General features: G+C 51.5%; 1 protein-coding gene across 1 annotated transcript in view; it reads right to left on the minus strand.

Annotated features, from left to right (window-relative positions):
- NSMF (NMDA receptor synaptonuclear signaling and neuronal migration factor) overlaps nt 1–16,068 on the minus strand; it is a gene marked incomplete at both ends in the record, with an annotated part of 44,364 nt that extends 28,296 nt beyond the window's left edge. Inside the window, 2 exons of the mRNA XM_084272618.1 lie at nt 7,167–7,228; nt 15,962–16,068. Of these exons, the coding sequence (XP_084128744.1) occupies nt 7,167–7,228; nt 15,962–16,068 (169 nt within the window). The remainder of the gene's footprint in view (nt 1–7,166; nt 7,229–15,961) is intronic.
- Between the last annotated feature and the right edge of the window lie 7,214 nt (nt 16,069–23,282).

A 23,282-nucleotide genomic window follows, 5' to 3' on the forward strand; every position in this document is an offset into this window, starting at 1 on the left:
CCCTTCAGCTGAAACTGCAGTCACCTCAGAGCCAGCTGAAGCAGGCTGGGCACTGCCACTCCATTTCATTTCATCCTCACACTGCTCTTGCCACCTCTCCCACAACCAGCTGCTCCATCAAACTGCCATGGCCAGCCCAGGACAGCGTGACTATGCCTGGCACAGTGCCCTCCTCTCCAGCCACTCTGATAAAGCTGACCTGCTATCAGCTCTGCTCTCCTGCCTGTCTCACACAGCAGCAGAGCTACCTGGGAGCAGGCCTGTCAGGCTCCTCCAATGGATTTCCTTTCGCCTAGGTATGTGTGCTACATGGATTTCTTGTGCCTGAGAGATTCAGCAGCAAGATGAAGGGAAGAGGATGGTCGTGCTTGATCTGTAGATCATGTGTCCGCTGGTAGGAGGGACATCCAAGTCCTAGCAGCCTGTCTAGAGCCCGGGGGCTCAACAAGTCCAGTCACAAGGGCCAGCCCACTCCTCACCACCCTGGTAGTTACTTGAACACGTCTCTCTGGCCTCACTTGCTCCTCTCTGATACTTCTCTCTTCAGCTTCCACGCAGCACTGCCCAACACATGTTAGGGCACACGTATCACCAAAGACACAACCACGACACAGCGATGTCTGTACTGGGTAGTCTGTGGTATCTTGGGAAAGAAAGAATCCATGTTCTCTATCCAAGTAGATCCTGATAATTAGGGACTAATTACTACTAGATACTTAGAATACATCCTTTCTTGTTCAATAACTCTCAACTTAAGCACTTTCTCCTGCCCAGGTAACAAACTGTGAAAGCACTTTCACATTTTCCTTCGTGATGTTTCTCCAGAGGAGGAAACCTTCTGGGAGGAGCCTCAGCAGACTGATGCCCACTCACAGCAGCTGAGGGACTCACCAAACCGAATGTGTATCTGACGCAGACTGCCTGTAACCCCACGGGATGAGAAGTTTATAAATCAAGGCAGAATATAGCCACCAGGCACAGACAGAAGCTTAAAAAAACCCTCCTGAATTTATTACCGTATTTAGCAGCCAAGCAGATGATTAAAGCACCTCAGATTTAAAACCTCAGCTCCAGCATCAGAAGCAAAGTGGCAAAGGGGAATCCAGATAAACCCTATTAAAAAGGAATCTGTCATCTCAGGATAATAAATTTCCTAAGAATAGTTCTCTCTTCCCTGCTCCACCTCAGCTGGACTTCTCTGGACCTCATGGTTGTGGTACCAGCTTTAATTTAAAGAACTGTCTCAGCCACTGAAGATGAACAGCCTGATTTTAGGTTTACAGTAGACTTGCAGCATTACTTGTAGCAGTAGTAATGAAGTAATGCTTGTTTTTTGTATTTCACACTAGTAGGAGTCCAGGTGATACCCTCAGTGAGGGGAGCAGACGGGTGCACTGGCTGGTGCCCATACCATCATTTCAGACAGCACAGCTGAGCCGTTTCTCTTGCAGTTTGAGTTCTGAGACCTCCTGTATGCCTGCCACAGGCCCTCACATGTCCTACGAGGCTGTCAGGTCCTGTTCTCCTCTGCTCCCTCTCCAAGCCTGCATCAGAGCCATAATCACAGCTCCCTACCATGTCAGTTCTGTCCTTCCAACACTACTGTACCCCAGCATGACCCTGCCAGCACAGGGCTCCTGCCCCCTGAGACAGGCTGGCAGCCAATCCCTCTGCTCTGCAGGGCTGAGAACGAGCCAGGAAATGGGCACGCTAAAAACCAGGGTATTTGTTCAAAATAGCATGAGGTGGGGATACAAAAACAGAGACACAGCAATTAAACAAAGGTCACGGTGGCATTTCAAACGGGCAGCAGCTTCAGAGTCCAGTGAGGGAATGACAAGCACAACATTCACTGTGGAATCACCCCAAAGCCTGACCGAGCCGTGGCTTTATTGGGCACCCTGACCCCACCGCTCCCCAGGAAGGAGCATCAGATGCCTCTGCAAAGCCACCAAGAAAAGGCAAGGGCTGCTTCAGCAAGGGAGCTGCTCTGAGACAACAGAAGGTCTATCCCCAAATCATTCCAATTAGTTTTCTGTGCTGAAATGGGCCTAGAAAGCAAACAAAGTGAAGATGCTGTTGTCATTGTGCCTCACAGATGAGCAACCTTTTTAGTCTTGCCTGTAACATTAATGTGAATAGATGAAATTGTGACTGTGGGACACAACCCAAAGAAGCAAGTAGCAGCTCTACCACTGGCCTCAGCATTCCCATGGTAACGCTGTGACCTGTGTTTTTATTCACATTATAAACAAACTCCTCCACAAGTTTTAGGATACACCCACACCATACCTGTGCCAGCCAATCCTGGAAGCAGCCTGAAAGCCTCAGTGATGAGATCTTACACCTCTGCTCTGCCCTGAACTCAGGCTGCCCACAACCCCCTCCAGAGCACGGGCTCTTTCTAGGAAGGCCACCTCCATTGCTCAAGGCCACCTCCATCGCTCAAGGCCAGCCACGCCTCATCAGCACAGGGATACACGGGGACAGCCAGGCCCCATGGCCTGCTGAAGTCTGTCCTGGGGACTGGAAAGATAAAAGAGGCAGATTTGGTGCTTGCCCTGAGTCAGACTCCACTGGCAACTCCACACTCTGAACATGGTCTAACTGAAGGTCCCTCTCAGAGCTTTCTAGAGCTGCTCCCTTACTTTGTGGCTTCATAAAAAGCTCGCAGGTCACTTGCTAGGCCTGAAGCACCCGCAAAGCCTCACGCTGGAGTTTCTCAAGCCCCACATCAGCTCCTGGTAGTGTCAGGAAACTCCTCTGTTGCACAGCTGCTGCCCTCCACCTGTGCTCACACCCCTCTTCTGAAGGGGCAGAGGCCCAGGGTGCAAACACAAGCGGGTGCTTCACTGCAGTCTCTATGCATGGGACAGGAGCCTCTGCAAATACTTTGTTCTCCTGCCAGCACTGTCCATTGCCATTTGGCCTGGGGAAGCTCACATGCCCTCTCCTTACACATTCACTGTCTTCACTGACAGCTGAAATGTCATGAAAGGAAATAAAGCACATAGATTACTTCTGTGGAGCTTAAAAAGAAGCTTCTTCCAGTTTCAGGGAACTATCCCCTTTGGTTTGTATGGCTGCCAGGCAGCTCTGGCCCAAGGCCCATCACCTCTGCAGCACCAAGCTCACCTCACACTGCTGGGATCTCTCCTTCTCTCTTGCTTCCAGCACCCTTGGTGTGCAGCTTGCCCAGAGCAGCCAACCCAGCACCAGCTGCCCTACACAGAACCCATCTGAGCAAAGCAGGAGCTGCCGGAGAAAACACACTAGGAAAAAACCCAGCACAGCTCCTTCCCTCTCCTCATCAAAGGATCCTTGTGTCTGAGTCCTGTCTCACTGGGATGCACAACTGCTTCCCCAGACATGAGGAAGCTTCTCAAACGCTCTGCTTGCTGTCACTTCTCATTTCACTGCCCCATGCCCTGGGTATCTTCATCCTCTCAAAGTTCCCAGTACTTGGAGGTAAGAAATCTAAAGCAGCATCCCAGCCTGGGGCTGCTGACAGCTAAGCTGGGAGAAGGAGACTGGGAATGTCCAGAACCCTTTATCCCATGAACTCTAGTCAAACTCTGAGTGATTACTCTATGCTTTCTCTCTGCAGCCTTTTTATACTTCCCCTTCACAACACAGCAATCCTCTTCTCTGTCCTCTGGGTTTGTCCCAGGGGTCACCTCCTCCTAACACTAAAACCATGCCACAGACAAGGTGAAGTCTTTGGAAGGTACAAGTCAGCCAGGACTCTGGCAACAGCCTTGCAGTCAGAATGAACACTGAACATGGGCGAGAGCTCTTCTTGGGAACCTTCCCAGACCTTCAGCCAGCAATCAAGAGAGGCAGGAAGAGAGCAGGCGATGCATTACCACCTCAGCACCAGCTGCCTTAACAGATCTGCACGCTGCCAGCTGCAGCAGTCCAACCCTCCCTTTTTTCTAATTCCTCAGAATATCTCAAAGATCAAGAGAAAAAAAATATCTGAATCCATGGAGACAATCCCTACATCCTCTGCCAGCACCTCACACCCCATCACCAGGCAGCTTCCTTATTCTGAAAGGGAAGCAAAGCCTGAATTGCCATCATCCCTGCTGTAACCTCACAGAACATGGTCAGTGTGCTCTGTGCCAAGCAACATGGAGAGGAAAACGTGCCTCCCCAGTCACCTGGAATAAGACACTGAAGAGTTGCACAGGGATAGTCATACAGTATTTCTGAGCTGTGCAGTTCTCAGGCCTCACATCAGGAAGAATCAGAAGTTGTAGCCAATACCATTTACTCTTCCTTACCTTTTTTTCTCACTACCCTGCAGCCCCCTGCAATCCCCTTTACCTCCTGATGTTCCATTCCATACCCACTGCCCTCGTGAAGGAAGCAGAGCATGGACAGACTGAGATCTTGCTGAAGACAGAAGGTAAATGAAGCTTTGCAAATCTCTCACCCCTCACTAGAATGCTTGGATGTGGCAGCTGGCCCATCCTGCTGATATACAATCCCTCTGGAGTTCGTCATTACCATTCCTCAATTTCCCAAACACATTCTGCCACACACACACACGCAAGCTCTCCACAGGAGCCACCAGAAATAGACTCTGGGGTGTAAAAGTTAACACCAAAGAATAAGCTCTTTGATCGGTTGTGGAATGTGAAGTAAGAGGTGGGATGCAAAAGCTGTTACACCATCTCCTTTCCTGGGAGTCGAGGGACTCCAGAGATAAAAAAGTCAAACCAAAACACATGATTCTCAGAGAGGAAGGTGCAGCAGAAAGGGACTCAGCGGGGGTAGTCTTGGTGCACTTGGCATCTCCATCTCTGCATGGGTGGGTCTCCTGTGTCTGCCTGGGGAGTTCCAGAGCTCCATCCCTCTGCCGAGGGGCGGAATCAGCACTCCAAAGACTCACACCCACCCCATTATCTGCATGAGGGCTGTCCTCTGCAGGGAAGAAGGAGGGTTCTAGCTCATGGATCTTAAACCTTTCATTTCTGGACTATCAACTACTGAAGTCAAGGCCTGCTTCCTCCCATTCACATTTAGGCTGGAGCCTTAGTCCCAGCCACAGACCGCTGGCTGGGCAGGGAGCACCCATGTATACATCCAGGGTATTTCAGCCCAAAGCAGGCTGGTCCCACCACGTAGAGATGCTCATGGTGAAATCCCAGAGTGCTACAAACAGACACACACATGCTCCAAGGGCTCAACTCTTCTGTGTGTTGAGCTTTGTGGACCTAAGCCACCAAGAGATGCCAGTAGGAATTTAACTACAGGATACTGGTGGGCACAAGCAGCTGTAACACAGCCTCTCACGGCTCTCTCCAGCCAGGCTGATGAGTTGGAGCAGGCTTATGTACTTCATATATATGGGACATCTTCAACTTATGTAGGAGAGGCCCTTCAGGTGTTTCAGCAGTGGCTGGATGAAAGCTGATTGTACAGCTCCAGCACCCTGCTGAGCCACAGGCGACACGTCCAGAAACATAAGAGAACGATCCTGAGATATACAGAACTTCTGTAGGAAGGAGAGAGCTGACTTCTTTGTTATTGGACTACTGGCACGAACAGAAGGGAGCCAATTTTTCTACTCTCAACATTTTTATAGGACAGCAAGCTCCTCACCATGGCTATTTATAAGAAACGTTACAGACAGTGTTAAATTATACCCTTCAGAATTTCAAACGATGACTTAAAAAAATGATTCCTTTTTTTTTCCTTCTTCCATACAGAGAGTCATTTCTAGGGAACTGTATTTATTTTCAAGTTAAATATTTAAGGATCCCCCAAGGATTGTGGTCCATCCAAGTGCACCTCTCACCACTCGATTCTTATCTGTGGTGACTAGATTCGCTTGAATTCAATTACGATCTGAAGCCTGATACACTGAGGGGGCAGTGGGTATGAGAAGGCTTCCCTGGAGAGTGTGTGAAAATGTAACCAGCATTTGTAAGAGGAGGGTTTAGGCACTGGTCTGGGGAGCCTGACAGCAGCATGTGCTCCAAGAGTCACATCAGCTCCGTTTCCACGTTCTCCTTAGCTGCATTATCCCCCAGTTCCTTCCACCCTTCCCTTCCTACCACCAGTGGTTGATTCTCAGACCAAACATTTTAAGTAACGTGCCACCAGAGCTTCTCATGCCTGAAAACAAACACCCAAGAAAAACTGCAGCACATTGTTTTCAAGCCCTTCCACTCACAAAGTGAGCACCATTCAGCCAAGGACAACCTGAAGGTCATCAGAACAGATCCAGGAAAACAGGCTGGGGCTCATTCTGCTGGCTGTCAAACACTACTGTGACTGGGCTTGCTCTTTCAGCAAGAGGCATTTAGCAAGTTTAAAACACACACACTCAGAGTTTACATCTAATGATAACATCACTCTACATTATGTTCTAGTTAATAAATTTACCCCCTGCAAAACAGCTCAGTGCTACAGAACATCTGCTGTTTGTTCACACGGGGTCTTCTATGCATGCCACAGAATCTTCTAAAGGCTTTTAGGGAATTTATTCTCTGCAAAATGTTTTCCTTCATCACAAAGCAAACACAGCCCTGTTAGAAGTCAAGTGAGTTTCTCTCATGCTCCTTTGCCCATCAAGCAGATCTCACCATAAGATGACAAGGCCAATTTCTGCATCTAAAAAATTAACACGTTAGCTAGCACATGCTGGTGTCCTCAGCTAGACAAGGCAAACCTCATTTAACCCCTGTGGAAGCAAAGCCTGGGAATAAACCCAGAGGTTACCTCTGCCAGCAAAGACAGATTGCTGCACATACATGGAGCATGTCGGTTAACACACGGTAACTCATGGTTCTTTACTCCCCAGAGACAGCAAGGAGTGACACACCAGTACAGAAGCTTTGTACAGTGCAGGCTTTCCCTTCCCAGCTGAAGCTTCTTCCAAAGACATCAGCTGTAGGGGTGAATTTATGACAGGGCACCTGACCACTAAAGCTGGATGTGTCCCCACCGCCCACCCAACCCCAGGCACCAAACTGGCTGCTCTCCTCAAGGTCTTCACAGATCCAGAGAGCGACTCCTCCTGTCTCTCTGCTGCTGAGATCTCCTTTTGTGATGACCAACTCTTTATGATAAATAAACGAACTTTCATGTTAAGGCCTATTAATAAATAGGTGCATGCACATACAGACAGAAACAAGGTGTGGCAGTTCTCTTACCTGAGCCGTTTCTACCTTCAGGATGGTTTTGTGAAAGATATTCTCCAAAAGCCCTTGCTGCTCTGCATATCCAAGTGTCACAGAAGACAGTGTAGGAGAGAAAGGAAGACATGGAGAATGGTTAAAAGCAAAGAAGGAACAGTTCAGCACCGATACAGCACTGTTTTCCCACAGCTGCCCTTCCCTCAGCTCCAGGTGACTCCAGTTCAAACACTCTGCAATAGCAGCGGGGGCTTCCTCGGTTTTCCCTTGGCCAAAGGAGAAAACAGGGTTGGACTACAAGCAAGGGTCTTTGGTCTCTGGTAAAACAAATACCAACCAAACAAAAAATGCACCTCTGTTAAACTGGGCCTTGTCAGTTTAATACAGAACTGGATCACTGTCTCTAACCACCCTGATAAACCTCTTCTGGTAGCCCAGGGAAGAAGGTATCGCCACTCCAGTCCCAACCATCACCCCAGCGTTCTACTCCAGTTTGGAAAGCTCCTATCTGAGAGCTATCACAGCTTAGATGTCAATGCTAATGCCCATTTTACATATTTTACCCTAAGTTCTGAAGCACAAACTATGTCAGTATTTGGATTACTGGACACCCTTATTTGAGAGACACCCCCCCCCAAAACACCCCACAATAGCAGTTCCTGGCTCTCTGATGGATCCAGGTCCTATGGATGACTCAGAATTTACTGAAATACATTAAATTATCAACCAGGCAGGGTGAGCTCAACCCTTATCACACATCAAGGCCTACATAAGAGAGCAAACCTATGAATATTCCACCCTGGGAAAAGCTTTCTGCTTGCAACCCACACAGGAAAGGAATCCATGGTCATGGCATGCATTCCCTGGCATATGGTAAACACAACCTCCAGTCTCCTGTCACTAGGACTTCTGTAACTTCCTAGTGCTGTGCAAGTTCTCCTCCAGCCAGACCTGTGACTCAAGAGAGCTCACACCAGCCTCTCCCCAGCCATCCATCATTTTCCCTGGGTTTGTCCAACAATCTCTCCAAGCTCTGTAGCATCACAGTCAATCTCATAGTCGCCAATGGACAGTCCAGGGTGGAGATTTGCAAGCAGTGAGACCAAACAGCCACCCACCTCCTTAGCAAGCCAAGCCAACAAAAGCCAGCAGCCAAGCACTCACAGCCCACCAGCACACTGGCATTTCCTGGGGGAGGAAATGAAGACTTGCCACAAAAGGGAAGACTTTCCATACCACATCCACGGTCCTCCTTCACAGGCACTCAACCTCAGAACATCCCTGTCCAGTTCAAGCTGCCACAAAAGGCTACACTTGTAATAGCCATTAAATATCAAGCAGAAAATGGCTTTGAACCCCTCAAACCACCTGCTTTGCTCCCCAGTGTGGCAGCATGTCCCAGCTTGGGTCACCCAACTCTTCCCCCTCCCCCCCCCCCCCAGTGCTTTTATACACATCCTCCCAAAGGGGAAAAGATTAACAAAGCTACAATGTCCCTCCCAGCGCAACCAGGGCTGGAAGGAGTGGGAAGTCCATTTGTCATACACAGCCAGCAACAGGAGATCGATATGAACGATGAGGAAAGAGCAATTTAATCTCCCTGGACTAAATTTCAGCACAGCCAAATGTAGAAACGCTTTGGAGCGGCGCAGTTGGAGCTGTGTGAGAAGCCAGATTCAACCTTCTGCAATGTTACAGGCTGGGCTGAGGGGTCTGCTGTCTCTAGATTCTTGCCTGTGTAGAACCAGGCTGTACCTTCAGACTCTATCCTGGGGTGGCAGGTGCCCAAAGCATCTTCCTCAATGCCAGGGCACCCCGAGATGCTCACACAGCGGCTCTGTCACACAGAGGGGCTGTACAATTAGCACGCAGTGCCCATGACATCGAACAAAGGCATGGCCACCAGCATGGCTCACCCATACAGGAGGGGAAGCACCTCATGGATGTTCCTTGCACCCACCACCTTTTTGCCTGGGCCAAAAGCAGGACTTGGGCTGGGGCAGCACACAAAAGCGATGCTGGGAGCTGGGGTGTGACAACTTCAGAGAAGCAGCTGAGTCACCACGCCTGGGGGCATCTAAGAGATGTGTAGATGTGGCAGTTAGGGACACAGTTTGGTGGTGGACTTGGCAGTGTTATGTTTACGGTTGGACTCGATCCTAAAGGTCTTTTCCAACATAAGTGAATCTATGACTCTTAACTCAGACTACACAGCTGCTGGAGCACTCCTGAGCTCCTCCTGCGCTCCATCTTAGAGGTGGTAATGGCTCAGCCAGAGCCATGGCTGATCTCACATAGCACTGGCAACAGCCCCGCTCTGAGCAGATGGCTGGGCTCGAGCCTTCCAAGATCTCTTCCTTCAAGACTTCTGAGACTCCAAGGCTTCCCACAGAAATGCCTGTCCTTGCAGGGCATCGTCACCACCATTCACAAGCAGGGCACTTACACCCTTGGGAAAGATGTGGAAGCTCTGGGCTGTGCAACAGCAGCCTTTCCACATAATAAAAATAACAACAAGCAAGTCCTCAGGTAAATTATCAATGAGAGAACATGGTGATTTATGCAAAAAAAAAGGCTGAAATACAATAAAATTCAGTCTGTAACGAGTTCAAAAGCTCCAAGAGGATGTTAGCTCATTTATCATCCTCTCCATTCATCTCTGCCAATGCCTGCAGCTGATCTGCCTGCTTTAAAACCTGAACCAATGCTTCAGCCTTTGCTTGCAAACCACAGGCTCAAAAAAATCAGCACCAAGCACTTCCTAAGACCCAAACTGCAGACGGCTAAAATGGAGCCAGATAGAAACTCCACTGCCCTCCACCCCACCTTGTTCCACGGCGAAAATAGAGACACTGCAGCACCTTTAAATCTGGGCTCTCATTCGGCGTGACGCTAACCCCACTCTCCTGCTTCCCCAAGGAGATGAGGTAGGAGGGTGAAACCCCAGGTGCCAGAGCTCACAGAGAACTGGTGATACCCAGACCTCTCCTTGCAGTGCAGAAGCAGCCGAGGAGCATGGAGCTACTAAATAAAGCTGCTGCTTGGCCAGGCTGAACCTGCAGTTCTGTCAGTCCTGCTCCACTGCCACTGTTTTTGGGTGTTACAGGCCAAACTAGGAGCGAGCGGACGCAGACACTTGAGCAGAGTCATCTAGCAACAGCTAACAAGGCAACGGTGCCTGCACGGTGCGACGTGCAATGGAGGTTTTCCAGCCAATTACACCACAAACTTTGGACTAATTTTCTGGCCTATTATCTCAGTGGTTTCCCTGCACATTCCTGCTTCCCATGTGCCACCGGCTCCTCCTTGGCTGCGCCTCAGCTCATCTCCCACAGACGTCTCCATGTGCCCTTTGCCAAGGGGACTCTGCCGGCCACGCTAGCTCCTTATGCCCAGTGTCCCCTCGCCAAGCCTCCCGCGCGCCTTCGCTGCCCTCACGTGCGGTCACGCCAGCTCACCAGCACCTGCCCGTATGGTCAGCGTGCCACTTACCCAGGGACCTGATCAAAACAGAGTCAGAGCAAAACCCAAACAGATGACAGCTGCTCTATCCTCCCTGTTCTTCTCTACTTCTTTTCCAGCACACCATATTAATACATGTCACACAATCGGAGTCTTTTTGGAGCTCAATTTTGCCTCCACTACCCAACGCAGTTCCAAGTCCCATCAAGCCCAGCGATGGCACTGGACAGAAAGCCCTTCGCCTGGGCTCTGAGCAGAGACACCTCAGGCTCATTTAACTGCCAAGAGGTAAAGCAAGAAACTTGTTTCACACAAATGAGATGAAGTACAAGGTGCGTTACAGATACACAGGCCCATGAGCTATAACCCTGAGTCTATGACACTGCAAAAGCTGCATACAAATGAGCAGGTAGCACCGAGAGGTAATCAGCTGATGACACGACAGCTTTAACCCTGACTCATCTAGAGAGAGAGGTTTTCATTTTTGTGGCAGATCAGACCTGCATGTTACACAGCTTGACTTAACAAAAGGACCTCGACCAGGGACCACAGCCTGGGTACACTGTGCTACTGAGGTTAACCAGGAAAGACAAGACTGCCCTTGCCTCAGAGCAAACATCACTGCCTTCTCCGGCTTCTTCTCCATCCGAACGACACCGAGAGGGCGGGATGGGGCAGCTGCCCTTCTGAGGGGATTTTTCAGTACTCACCGTGCATTAGATGTCAAAGCTGGACTCAGGTCTGGAAGAAAAACTGACTGAGATTTTGCAAAGAAGCAAAGATGGTCTAGACAGGCATTTGCTAGAAGGAGGAAAGCCGCCAAATAACAAAGATTTCAATTACAACGTGATGAGCATGGAATAGCCTTCATGTCTCTGAAATAATCACATCGACAGCATAAAAGGGGCCTTAATGCATACTAGCAGCCATGAGAAATTGATGCACATAAATTTATGCAATCCACCACACTGACACTGAACCGAGTGAAGAAATGTTGTATTGAAATGCTCAGAGCCACATGGAAGACCCCAGATAACGGCGCTGAGAGCGCAGCAGCAAGCTAAGCAAAACCCGGACTATTCTGGAGTCTTTCATGGAAAAAGGAAGAATAACCTCACCTTCTCACATTCCTTCAGAAGCACTGCCCAGAGGAGTTGCAGCAGGAATCTGTCCTGACAGCATCTGACAGTGCTGCATCTCAGGAAGACAGGATTGAAGAGACCACCCGCATCATCAGGACCTACGTCCTCCTACAGCAGCAATCCCGCTCCTGTCACTCAGCAGAGAGGGGAACACCACCAGCATACCCACAGTTAACAGCTCAGGCATGTAAGGCTGTTAACACCTACGTTGTTTAAACCTAATAGTAACAATACCCTGACAAAAACTAGTTATCTGAAATACCTGTGTAGGGAGATGGGAGCTGGGAAATTTTGATTTTAAAATTCTCACTCTTGAGAAAGGGAAATTGGATGTCAGCAATGGGTCTTAAAGTCAAAGACTCCAGAGTCCTGGAGACATTTATAGCCACAAAGCTTGGACAGGAGGAGGGAAGGCAGAACAGGAAGAAGTTAGAACATCAGGGTAATCCAAGCATGAGAGGGTACACACCACTCACAGGAGATTCACAAGCGGAAAATAGGATTCTGGACTCCAGGAAGAACCCTGATCGAAGCCAAAAATTGCTCAGGCAGTGAGAAGCCTGGGATAACAAATGCACGCGTTCAAGCACCCTGGTATTTGGTCAGTGCAAGATTTGACTCTTTCACAGCACCTAACACTTGGTGACCTTGTTTAAACCACCTCTCTAGCCCTCTCCAGTCAGTAGCGAGACCAAATTCTTACCTCTCATGGGTGTCTTGGACCACCAAAGACCTGAAATCAGGTAAGATGAACCACTCGATTCAAAGACTTCTTGTGCTAACAACAGCAGAGAGATGTTCTGGAACAGCCTCCGAAAGGCTTGTGTCCATTTGCACTACCGCCCGTTCCCAAAGGAAAGCAGTAGGTAGTAGTACAAAGCAGAACTGCAGGAAAAGACCCATTTTGTGTTTGTATTTGGGGTGCCAGTATTGGTCTGTAGGCAGCAAGGGCAAAGAGAGCCCGTTTCTAAAGGCTTTGGTTCATCTGTACCCTTGAAAGCGTGCTGAGGAAGCCAAGGAGCATGTGTCAGGCACCACGCAAGCCGGGACCCTGAAGGGAACCTGCACAAGCCCAAACTGCAGCAGGCTGGGATCTGTCAGCAGAGGGGCAGCACCAAGGTCATGGCTCAAGGACAACTGCGTCATCCCTGCCTCCAGCACTTGTGCCCCAGGAGCTGCAAGGCATAAAAAAGCCCCAAACAACAGCAAGATGTCACAAGCAAGCGCTTCAAACCCAACCAAAGCAACAGTGCTGAGGTACAGCCAGGCACCTCCCAGGAGCTGCACACAGATGAGCACACAGTTTGCTGCAACTCTCTCAGGAGAGGACAGGACTACAGAATCCAAAGTTGGCAGCATCACAGATGCTCTCAACAACACTAGCACAGAGCAACCACGCCGTTATTTTGTGAGAAGCTATTTAAAAGACCTAGTGCACAACAAACTGCATGGTGCTTAATTAATTCTCCTGGGACAGGAGACTCCCCTGAGTCGCTCTGCAGAGGTTTTAATTTAAGAATCTAGGGAGCCTGCACCTTCTGCTTCGATCACATTACTCACAACAGCAAACAAATGATGCTCAGCAAGACAGTCAAAAGCACGCACACACTCCAGCCACGCAGAATAAATATGTAGCAGCAACCACTTGGACTTGCAGCAAATTTTGGAGGATGATTTTTCTTTCAAAAAGAAAAGTCAGGAGAAATATGGACAGGGCAGAGCTCAGGAGGTGCAGAGAAACAATCCCAGGGCATCTCCTGCAGCACAAGAACAGGCTCCCACAGCTGCCTACATGAAACCGCAGGGGACCTGATCATTGCAGCAGTGCTACCCACACAGGTGATCCACGTCCCCCACCCTCCTGGGAGGCACAGAACGGTCCCTATAGCCTTATTTACTGTCCTGCAGAGCCCTCGCTGTAGGTAAGGAAGGTAAGGACAGCAGGGTACAGGGAGGAGGACCCTGGGCAGAGCAGAGGAGCTGTGTGAGATGCCTCCAGGAAGCTCAGAGGAAACCTTTCAGCAAGTGGGTGATCACCACTGTAGAAATTCTGAGGGTGGCAGAGACTGCACAAGGCAGGGCTGAGACATGCCTGGAGCAGCAGGATGGAGGCACACCAGCAGCGCTTGACCCCACACCTTCTTCATGCAAAGAGACAATGTGGGGAGCTCCTCAACTAGTTCTCTGCCCTCCCCAAAGGCTTTTTCAATTAGGCGTTTCTAGCGCAGGACATGGACAGGGAGACCCATAAAGCACCAGTCTACATGACCATACAATCCTCAAGGACTTTATGTTCCCCAGCCCTAGTCCTCTCAGGTAACCTTTCTGGTCAAACCACCATAATTCACACCACCAAGAGACACCTCAGAGCTCCCAGGTAACAGTAGTAGCTTGTCAGTAGTTCTGGCAGCTACATAGCAAACCAGAATCCCAGAGACACTCCAGAATTCTATACAATTGACAGGACTTGAGTAGCACCTGCTCATCCTAACTCATCATTTGAGTAGCACCTGCTCATACTAACTCATCATTTAGCTCATCATGTGGGCTAAAGGGCCGTTGCGTTCCAAACCCATCAGTCACCCTGAAACACCTGCACTAATGTTTGAAACCTTTCTGAATGTGGTGTTTGGACGAAGAGTTCTCTAATCCTACACCCAGAGCCCCTTCACAGCAGTTAGGGTGTGTTTTGTGTCGTTTCTGCATACCCACTTGGTTGGCACCTGCGGATACGAATCCCACTCCCAGGTCTGAACACCGCTGGAAGCACTCACGTTTTCCTTACTGGTTATGAACAGGGCACATCCCAACATGGGGAAAAGTTCCAGGTTCTGCCCAGACCACTTTCCCCAGAGGCACTCCAGGCTTTGCAGGATGGATTTCTTAGTGAGATAACCAGGCAGCAACACACAGACATCTTTGGATCTCGCCGCTTCGAGCCGTACAGCTATCTTTCCTCCCAGCACAGCAGAGGTGCCATAGCACTGAGCTACAGTCACAGAGAGGTGACTGAGATCTCTCAGCAGCACGGATCGAGTCCTACACACGACTCCAGGTTATTCGAATGCACTTTTGTCTAACACAAAGGAGATGTTATATAATGTAGCCGAAAAGTTTATTCCTTCCCGTTCTTTTCAGCAGGAAGAGCCTAGATGTGGCAGCAGCGCTGGCAGCCCTACCCCTTCCTTCACACAGCTGGGCTGTAGGAGCAGATACAAACCTGCGCCAGTGCCCCCAAACAGTCACCGGATGGTTGCCGAGACACTTGCACTGCAGCGTGGGAGAAGGGTCGTTTCCATCTCTCCGGGCAAAGGCTGCTGTAGCAAAGCTCATCTGTGACAGCCTTTTAAACCCCAAACTAATCACGCAGCAAACACATTTTCTAGGCTCTCCCATGTTTGACACTAAAAGCACCAGGACCAGGCGGCAAGTGAAATTCTACACAATAGGACAAGTGAGATAACAATGTAACAGGCACAATATCGAGCCCAAAGCTTTTAACCGGCCAGCGCAGCGGCTGGGGACACTGCTGGAGAGGGCAGGTGTGGCGGGTCCAGATTTTCACGCCATAGGTTTCCCATTCAAAGGGGAGAGATCCCTTGAAGAAGGCTGCTGACTTTGCCCTCGGGCATGCAGAAGGCATTTCAGCTGATGAGAAACCTCCGAGCAAACTGACCTTCGCTTCCGATTCCCAAAGATTAGGAAGATCCAGCCCCGACAAATCCACTTCTGACCCGCTCCTTGCAGCCCAGCAAATAAAACCCGCGGACGACGCCGGCCAGGCTGGCAGCAAAACCCAGGGACACCTTCGGACGCCAACCACCTCTCTGGAGGCTGCGGGTCCGCCGTGCGCGGGGGTGACCGGTCACCCGCCGCCACCAGCCGGCAGCCAGCGAGGGGGACTCGCCGGGGGCGTCCCGCGGGTGCAAGCCGGGGTCCCTCCGAGCGCTGCCGAGACCCGGGGAAGGGCACCCTGCCTCGACAGCCCTGCGCGGCCGGCCGGGCCGCTGCCGCTCCGGCCCCGGGGTCGCACCCCGCAGCCGGCGGCCCGTGCTCGTCCCGAGGGGCTCGTGGCCTTCCACCCCCCCTCCCCCCCAACTCGGCGCCCCGCGGACAGAGCCCCCAGCACGTCCGGGGACGGGCAGGGTCCCCGGCACCGCGGGGCTCCCCGAGGCGCCGCCGGCGGGGCCCGCTGCCCCCGGCACCCACCTCACTTTGGCCGCCACCGACGACATGGCCTCGTTCCTCAGCGTCTTCCTTTTGGACACGGCTGTGCCCATATTCGCGCGGGGGGGAGCCGCCGGGGGAGCGCTCATCGCACGACCCCGCGGCTGCCCATGCCGCGGCGGGGCCGGGTGCCGGGGCGCCGCCGCCGCCCCTCGCTGCCGCGCTGCCTCAGCGCCCCGCCATGCCGCGGCGCCCCCCGCCCCGCCCCGCCGCGCTGCCCCCGGCGAGTGCCGCGCTCCGCCGCGGCCGCTGCCTCCTCATTGACTGCGGCAGGAGGGAGGGCCCGGGCGCGGCCCGCCGCCCAGGAAGCGTCGCTATATTTGGCCGGCGGCTCCCTCCTCCGCCCCCGCCTCCTCCCGACTGACATCATGGCGGGCCGGCCGGGAGGGGGGCGCCGGCCGCGCCTGAGGGGCCGCGGGAGGATGGTTGAGTCGGGCAGGCGACCCCGGGGATGGGCGGCCGGCCGGCCCTGGCGCCGTGGCGCGGCCATGGGGTCCCGCGGTCCTGCCCTCCGGTTTCTGCCCGCACCTGAGGTGACTGCCCGGGCACGGCCGGTGGCGGGGAGGATGCTCCCTCCGGGCGCCCTTCAGGAAACGCGCCGCCGCAAGAAGCAGTCGTTCTGGCATAGAACTATAGCCTGCCCGTGGCGGGGCCGGAGAAGGGGGTTGTGCACGGCTTGTGGGCGCTCAGCGGAGGCTGGGACGGTGGGAGGGTACCCCGGTGCCGCCTGCACACGGTCACGGAGGTCGGGGCTCCCGGGTGTTGAGCGCGGCGTCTCTGAAGGACCGGCACAAGTTGCCGTTCTCCTCCCGTGGCTTTGCCCCCTCCACTCCTCCCTGCCCACAGCCGTCGCCTCGGGGCAGCACGGGAGGTGCCGGAGTCCTAAAGACGGGGCTGGATGCTCAGGCACCTCCCGGCCCCGTTGTCAGCTGCCAGAGCAAACGGAGCGCAGCGCATGGAGCCGATCGGCGGCTCCGCCAGCCAAGCCTCGGGGGTTTTCAGCCTGGTTTGCGGGGGCAGGACACTCAGAGCCCCCCAGTACACCCCTACCATGGGCAGGGACACTCCCTGCCCAGCCCAGGGTGCCCCAAGCCCCACCCAACCTGGCCTTGAGCCCTGTCAGGGGTCGAGGCGCAGCCCCAGTTTCTCCGGGCACCCTGTGCCAGGGCCTCCCCACCCTCATCATAAAACCCTTCTAAATGTGCCCTCTTTCAGTTCAAACCCACCTGTCCCTACAGGCCCTGGCAAAGGGCCTTTCTCCCTCTTTCCTGTCAGCCCCCTTTATCTACTGAGAGGCTGCACAAAGATCTCCCGCCGCACTTCTCCATCTGAACCATCCCGACTCCTTCAGCCTTTCCTCACAGCACATGGGCTCCAGCCCTTGCCTCAGTTTCTTGGGTGTGGGTTTTGATCCCTAGGAGGGTTTGGGAAAGTGCTTTTCCTTGAGAAAGTATTTTGTAAATCCACTTTTAGGGCACCCAAATGAGGGGGGACAGCAATGTTATAACAATTCAGAATATATATGCAGAAAAAGCACTTGGTTAGTCCCCTGCTCTGCAAATGAGTGCACAAATCCCAGGTATTCAGAGCCAACAGAAGCTGGCTAGAAGTTTTTCACTTAATTAAACTTCGTAAAACCCTTGTGAAAAGCAGCAGCTGAAGGAGGGAGTGACAGGCAAACAGACACACCTTGTCTTGGCTGTACCTGGGGATGGGCTGCAGCATGAACTCATCTTCACTGTCCCTCACAGACCCTGCGTGGAAGAGACCGAAAGGTTGGGAAAAGCATCTGTCCTCTCTCTCCACAGACTCCTAAGTCCAATCTGCAAGAAAACATATGAAGATTTGAATAAATTAAGTCTAACTACTTGGTCTATTAATCTACAAACTGAAAAATAAAGTAATTAATGCAGAGAGCAGAAAAGAAAAGAAGCTGACTAAAGCCCCCAGCCCTCCTGGGGTGTGTGTGGACACCAGGAGCAGGATGTAAAGCCCTTATCAGCTGGGATTTTACCTCACCTTGGGGAATTCACTGTGAATAACAACCTTTCAGAAACGTATCTTCACTTAGACCCAAGCTGGGACCCCCCAAAGTGCTGCGTGTGCAGAGTAACGATGTCACCCGGCTGCTTAGCTCAGGCCAGCTGAGGGGAAGGAGAGGTGCCAAGTGGCATCGGCTGCTCTGTCACTGCCGCTCCGTGTCCTGCTGGCTCCACACAGCTGCTCTTGCAGGTGAGTGTCGCTCCTCTTCCCCTGGGGTTTGGGACCTTGAGTGGATGGACACAGCTCTGCCGTTACAGAGCTGAACTGAGCGATAAGGCTTCTTGATGCGGTGCGGTCGCCATCCCCTATGTGGTAATAGTGATGAAGAGACGTTAGGGCAGGGACACCTCTGTCCTGGGTGTTGGAAGCAAGTGCAGTTGAGCTGATGCTCATCTAATTCAATGCCCAGCCATACTTCACACTACTAGAAACACAGAGCCACAGGGATGGGAAAGTGCCCACACAAACAAAAGAAGGGAGGAAAAAGAAATACCTGGGAAGACGTAAAAAATGAGGTCAGCCTGAGACTTTTGACTGTGCTTTCCCCTGTGTTATTAGAAAGGGAAAATGTTCTTTATTTCTAGGTTTAAATATTTTGTCAGTTGTGGCAAATGCTGTTCTTCAAACGTGAAAAAACCCAACCCCAACGCAAACTTAACAGACAGGTTTACACTATCCCCCCACATAATCCCCACCAGATCTACCTGGAAACACCCCAAAGTCACTCGCAGTGACATTTTTCAGGTACAAAACAAACCCCAGTGTCAGTGCATTGGATTTCTTCCCACAGAAGATGATGATGCCTCCCATTAAACTTCTACTCATGACTCTCTCCCCCGCCCCGGGTTTTGTTGCACAGTCACGTCACCAAAGAGTTTCTACAACACAAGGAGAGACAACCCATCTGTTTTTAGGGAGCACCTTAAAGGAACTGCAGAGAATTTGAGCTGTGCAAGCAGACATGGTCTCGGTGAAGTCACTGTTAGTTCCCAAAATTACAAAGCAATTCCACCTTCATCATGTTTTCAGACCACTCTCTGCCACATTTGTGCCTCTTGAAGCTCTTTCAAACCTCTCCTTGCCCATTCCCCAGCAAGGTCTTGCTCTTTGAGGCTGGGGAGGGTCCCCCTCAGCTTAGGGCTCACTTCAGAAGCACGTTGGCTGCTCAGGGCTTGGCCAGATGGGTTTTGAAGACCTCCAAGGATGGAGATGCCACTGCCACTCCAGCCCATGTCCCAGGGCTGCACCACTCTCACAGGGAACGATTTTTTTTTCCCATATATCCAAAAGGAATTTCCCTTGTTGCACCAGCGCCTGCTGCCTGTTGGTGAGTGTGCCCTTGGGAAGCACCTGGCTCCATTGCTCCACAGTGCTCCACAAGCTCTGGCTCATCTCCCTGCCGCTTCCCCTCTTGCTCTCTGCTCCTTCCCAACCTTCATTTAGAGTTTTCTCCCTGCCTTTGGGTTTCTCCCAGGTACACGGGGCTCTGGGTTATCTCAGCGTGGCACAGAAGAGGAGGCAGTGGGCTTCCAGCTCATTGCAGCTGGAGAGATGCCTTTGCTTCGTGCTAGGAAAAAAGTCAGGCGAGCCAAGCAGACTGTTCCCCATCGCTTCTCCATGGCAACAGGCCTTCCAGACGCACGCACGTAGGCAAACAGGCTGGGGAAGCAGGGAGCACTGCGGTCCCTCCGCCTGAGCCCCCACTCATGGGGCTCTCTGTGCTGAGGTGTTGTCATCCTAGGGCAGCACACCCCAAAACAGCTTCCAAAATAATCAAAGCTGGTCAGAGAAATGCTTCCCTCCTTCCACTGGTGAAGGGGCAATATCCTGAAGCCCAAGCCAGGGAGAATTCATCCTTGGCCAATGATGATTTTTGTCCATAGAAATGCATCACTTGAAAAATCTGGTATCTCAGCATCCTGCCAAACCAAACAGCACATCTCTGCCTGGTGGGAAACACAGAACCTTGCACCTGGTTAGGTCTAGGTCTTGGAGCAGGCTGAGATGAGATGAGATGGCCTGCTGATGCTCAGACTTCAGGGATGCAGTCTTTTTTTATGTTTAGAAAAGCCAGTTTTGTCTAAACAAACTCAATAATGTGTATCCTGACAATTTAAAGGCAAAAAGAGAAACAAGGCAAACCAAAACCAGTTACAGGAACTGCAAAGCCAAATAATAATAAATACTTCTTCAAATGTGTCAAGTGCAGAAAGTCTGTTGGAGGCAGGATCCAGAAGTTGGCCGTGGTGCAAGAGGAGCATTCGTAGGAGATAAGGTCAGAACAGAAAAACAATGAATATTTTGCATCTGTAGCCAGTCAGGAAAAGCTCAGAGAAGTTCCTGTGCCAGAAGTCATCTTTATATGGATGTGGCATTGGATCTGGCTCCTATTCAAGTGTCAGCAGAAGAAGTTGAGGAATAAATAGCCAAACCAAAGAACGCAAATTCACCAGCCTGAGACAGTTCAGCACCTCAGTGCTGGGGAACTCAGAGATAAAATGGTTTAATTACTTAATTGTAGCATGTAATCCCTGTGCAGAACACAACCTTGGTGTCCAAGAGCTTCAAGGTGACAAATGGGAAGGGCTGGGGGTTATTACAGCCGGTGAAGTCAGTCCCTCCTGGGCGGGCTGATTGAAACTGGAATCAAGGATACAATTAGTGCATAGCTGGATATGGCTGAGATTCTGGGAAGGAAAAAAGAAAAAAAGATGTTTTGCCATGAATAAAAGAATGCTTCATAGATCTATTACAGCCCTTGAAAGGAGTTGATAAGCCTGGATTCCCAAAAGGTCTGTTGTGGGAGTTTCTTATAGAAATGCAGCTACTATGGGATTAACAGAAAAGGCTTGAAATAGATAAATAACTGGCTAAAGGCTTCTCAGAGAGCACTGATCAATAGGCAGGCTCCTGAATGGAGGGAGCACTTGAATGGAGCTCCACAGGCACCTGTGTTGGGGTCTGCTCACTTCAGCATACCCAGAAACAAGCTTGAAAAGGAATTGAAAAAAGGGGTGACAAAGCTTGCTGATGATGCTGATGTATCCAGGATCATAAACACATGAGATGCTGGAAAGAATTGTACAAGGAGCTCATGATCGTGAATAACTGGGTAATGAAATGGCTCAGGACATCCAGAGCAGATAATTATAAAGATAGGCACACACAGGAGAAAAACAATCCCAACTTCAGCAGCACAGCACGGGGCTCTGTGCTTACCCTTATCCACAGGAATGCCCTCTGTTCCTCAGGAACACTCTCTGCTCCTCAGAAATGTCCTCCTTTTCTCCCAGGGTCACCTGAATGCCATCCCCATGCTAGCTGCATTTGTGCCTCCCAGCCTGGCTGCTGGCTCTGGAGGGAGTGCGAACCCCGGATGCAGAGGGAAGGGGCTCAGCAGTATGGCAGCCAGAAAACCAGGACAAAGCAGGGTGTTTAACTGGCCACCCAAGATGATCACAGTTTCTTTGGTCCAAATTGAGATCAGGATCCTTTGTGGCCCTGCAGATAACACAGTCTAGCAAAGTTGCTGGGAAGAGCAACAGGATTAGCAGTGGGGAGGGAGGGGTGGGATGTCCCTCCCCTGGACACCTCCCAGGGCTGTACATCACCCCAGCGCTGAGCACAGAAGCAGTACCCAGAGCACTGGCTCAGGCAATGACAGTTTTAGCCCCCTGCACTCTGGTCACATTGTTTTGCACAAAACTGGGTCAGAACCAGACAGAAAAGAGAAGACAAACTGATGTGCCCATTGTCCATGAGTATGGTGACCCAGTTCAGCTCTTCTGACACGTCACAACAGCCCTGAGAGTTGGTGAGAAAGCCACGATGGTGGGAGAGCTGGAGGAGCTGTTGGGGTTTATCTGTGTGGGTCTGCTTGGAAAAAGTTTGAGGACCACAGTTATGGCCAACTGCCCTGAGAAGCTCAAAGGTCTCCCAGGTACCTGGAGGTCACTCAAATATCATCCAGCCACCCTCCTGCTTGGCCAATTTAGTCACTTCAAGATGTTGCTGTTGAATTCATCGATTAGAAACTTCCCTCTAATGAGGCACTGTAAGAAAATGACATTCCCAAAGCTGGCATAATTAAACTTAGGCAATATATCATGGAAGAAACATCAATAGCTAACCAGCTGGACTAAGCCAAGAATTATGGCTTTGCTTTGAGTGGATTCATTTGGACAGAGTTGTTCTTCAATGGCCAAGCATTTGACATCAGAAAACAAGAGCTTGTTCCAAGGCAGCCCCCAAGGCAGGCCTGGATGGGTGGTTCTTCTGAACCAGCTGGGACAGGGAGCGATCAGCCCCAGTGCTTGGCCAGCTCACCCCCAGCTATTGTTAGTAACAGACCTAATCAGTAATTATCAGGGCCAGATACAGCTCTCAGCAGAGCCTTCTGCTACAGGACATGTTCCAGTCCCCCCGATGAGTTAACGAGTGCAGGAGAATTCAGACCCTTTAGACTCGGATCACAGGGTTACCAGTGCTCAAAGATTAAACCCTCTCCTCCACCCTTCTAAGTCACCACACTTTCCCAAATCTTCTAATCGCACCAGCAGTATGAAGAAGCCAACTATCCTTTTATATTATCTGCTGGTGCTGCACAAGGCAGCAAGTTTCCTGGCAGGGCCAGCAGCCCTGATCCAGACTTGCAAGGGAGGATCTGCACTTGGCTGGGGGTGGAAGACATGGAAAAGCAGAGCCTTTCTATCCCAAATTTGGAAAAACAACATTGAAAAAGGCCTTGGAGCTTTACTTCCCATGCACAGCTGTAGGCTGGGGGGGGTCAAGGGCTGAGGCACTCTTTTGGGATGAGAGGAGCGGCCCATTAACAGCACGCACAGCCCCCGCTCAGGGCAAAGCTGCTGCTCCCTGGGCTGGGCCTCTCACATGAGGGGAGGTCCCGAGTATTTCCCTTGTACCCCAGCCACAGGTCCGCATTGTCAGCCCCTGCTGCCCTTCCAAGCTGGATCACACAAGGCCTCAGCACAGGAGCTCTTCCAAGCCTAGTTCAGTGGCAGCAGCTCGGCTTCCCACTGGGAGACTCCCACGGCAGCACCAGGCCTGGGTCTGTCCAGCCCTGCACAGCCTGACTGAACTTTACCATGGCTGCTGCTCTGAGAGATGGGAAGTTGTGGGATTTTGGGTTTGGGGGGAGGATATCTTCTTGCTGAGAGCTGTGCAAGAGCTGTGGCAGCTTTCTCTGAGCAGATGTGAGATGGGGAAGCTGGCAGCCCCTCTGGGCAGGCAGTGCCTTTCC

This window comes from Gallinula chloropus, assembly GCF_964237585.1.
Source record: "Gallinula chloropus genome assembly, chromosome: 18".
NCBI classification, from domain to species: Eukaryota; Metazoa; Chordata; class Aves; order Gruiformes; family Rallidae; genus Gallinula; species Gallinula chloropus.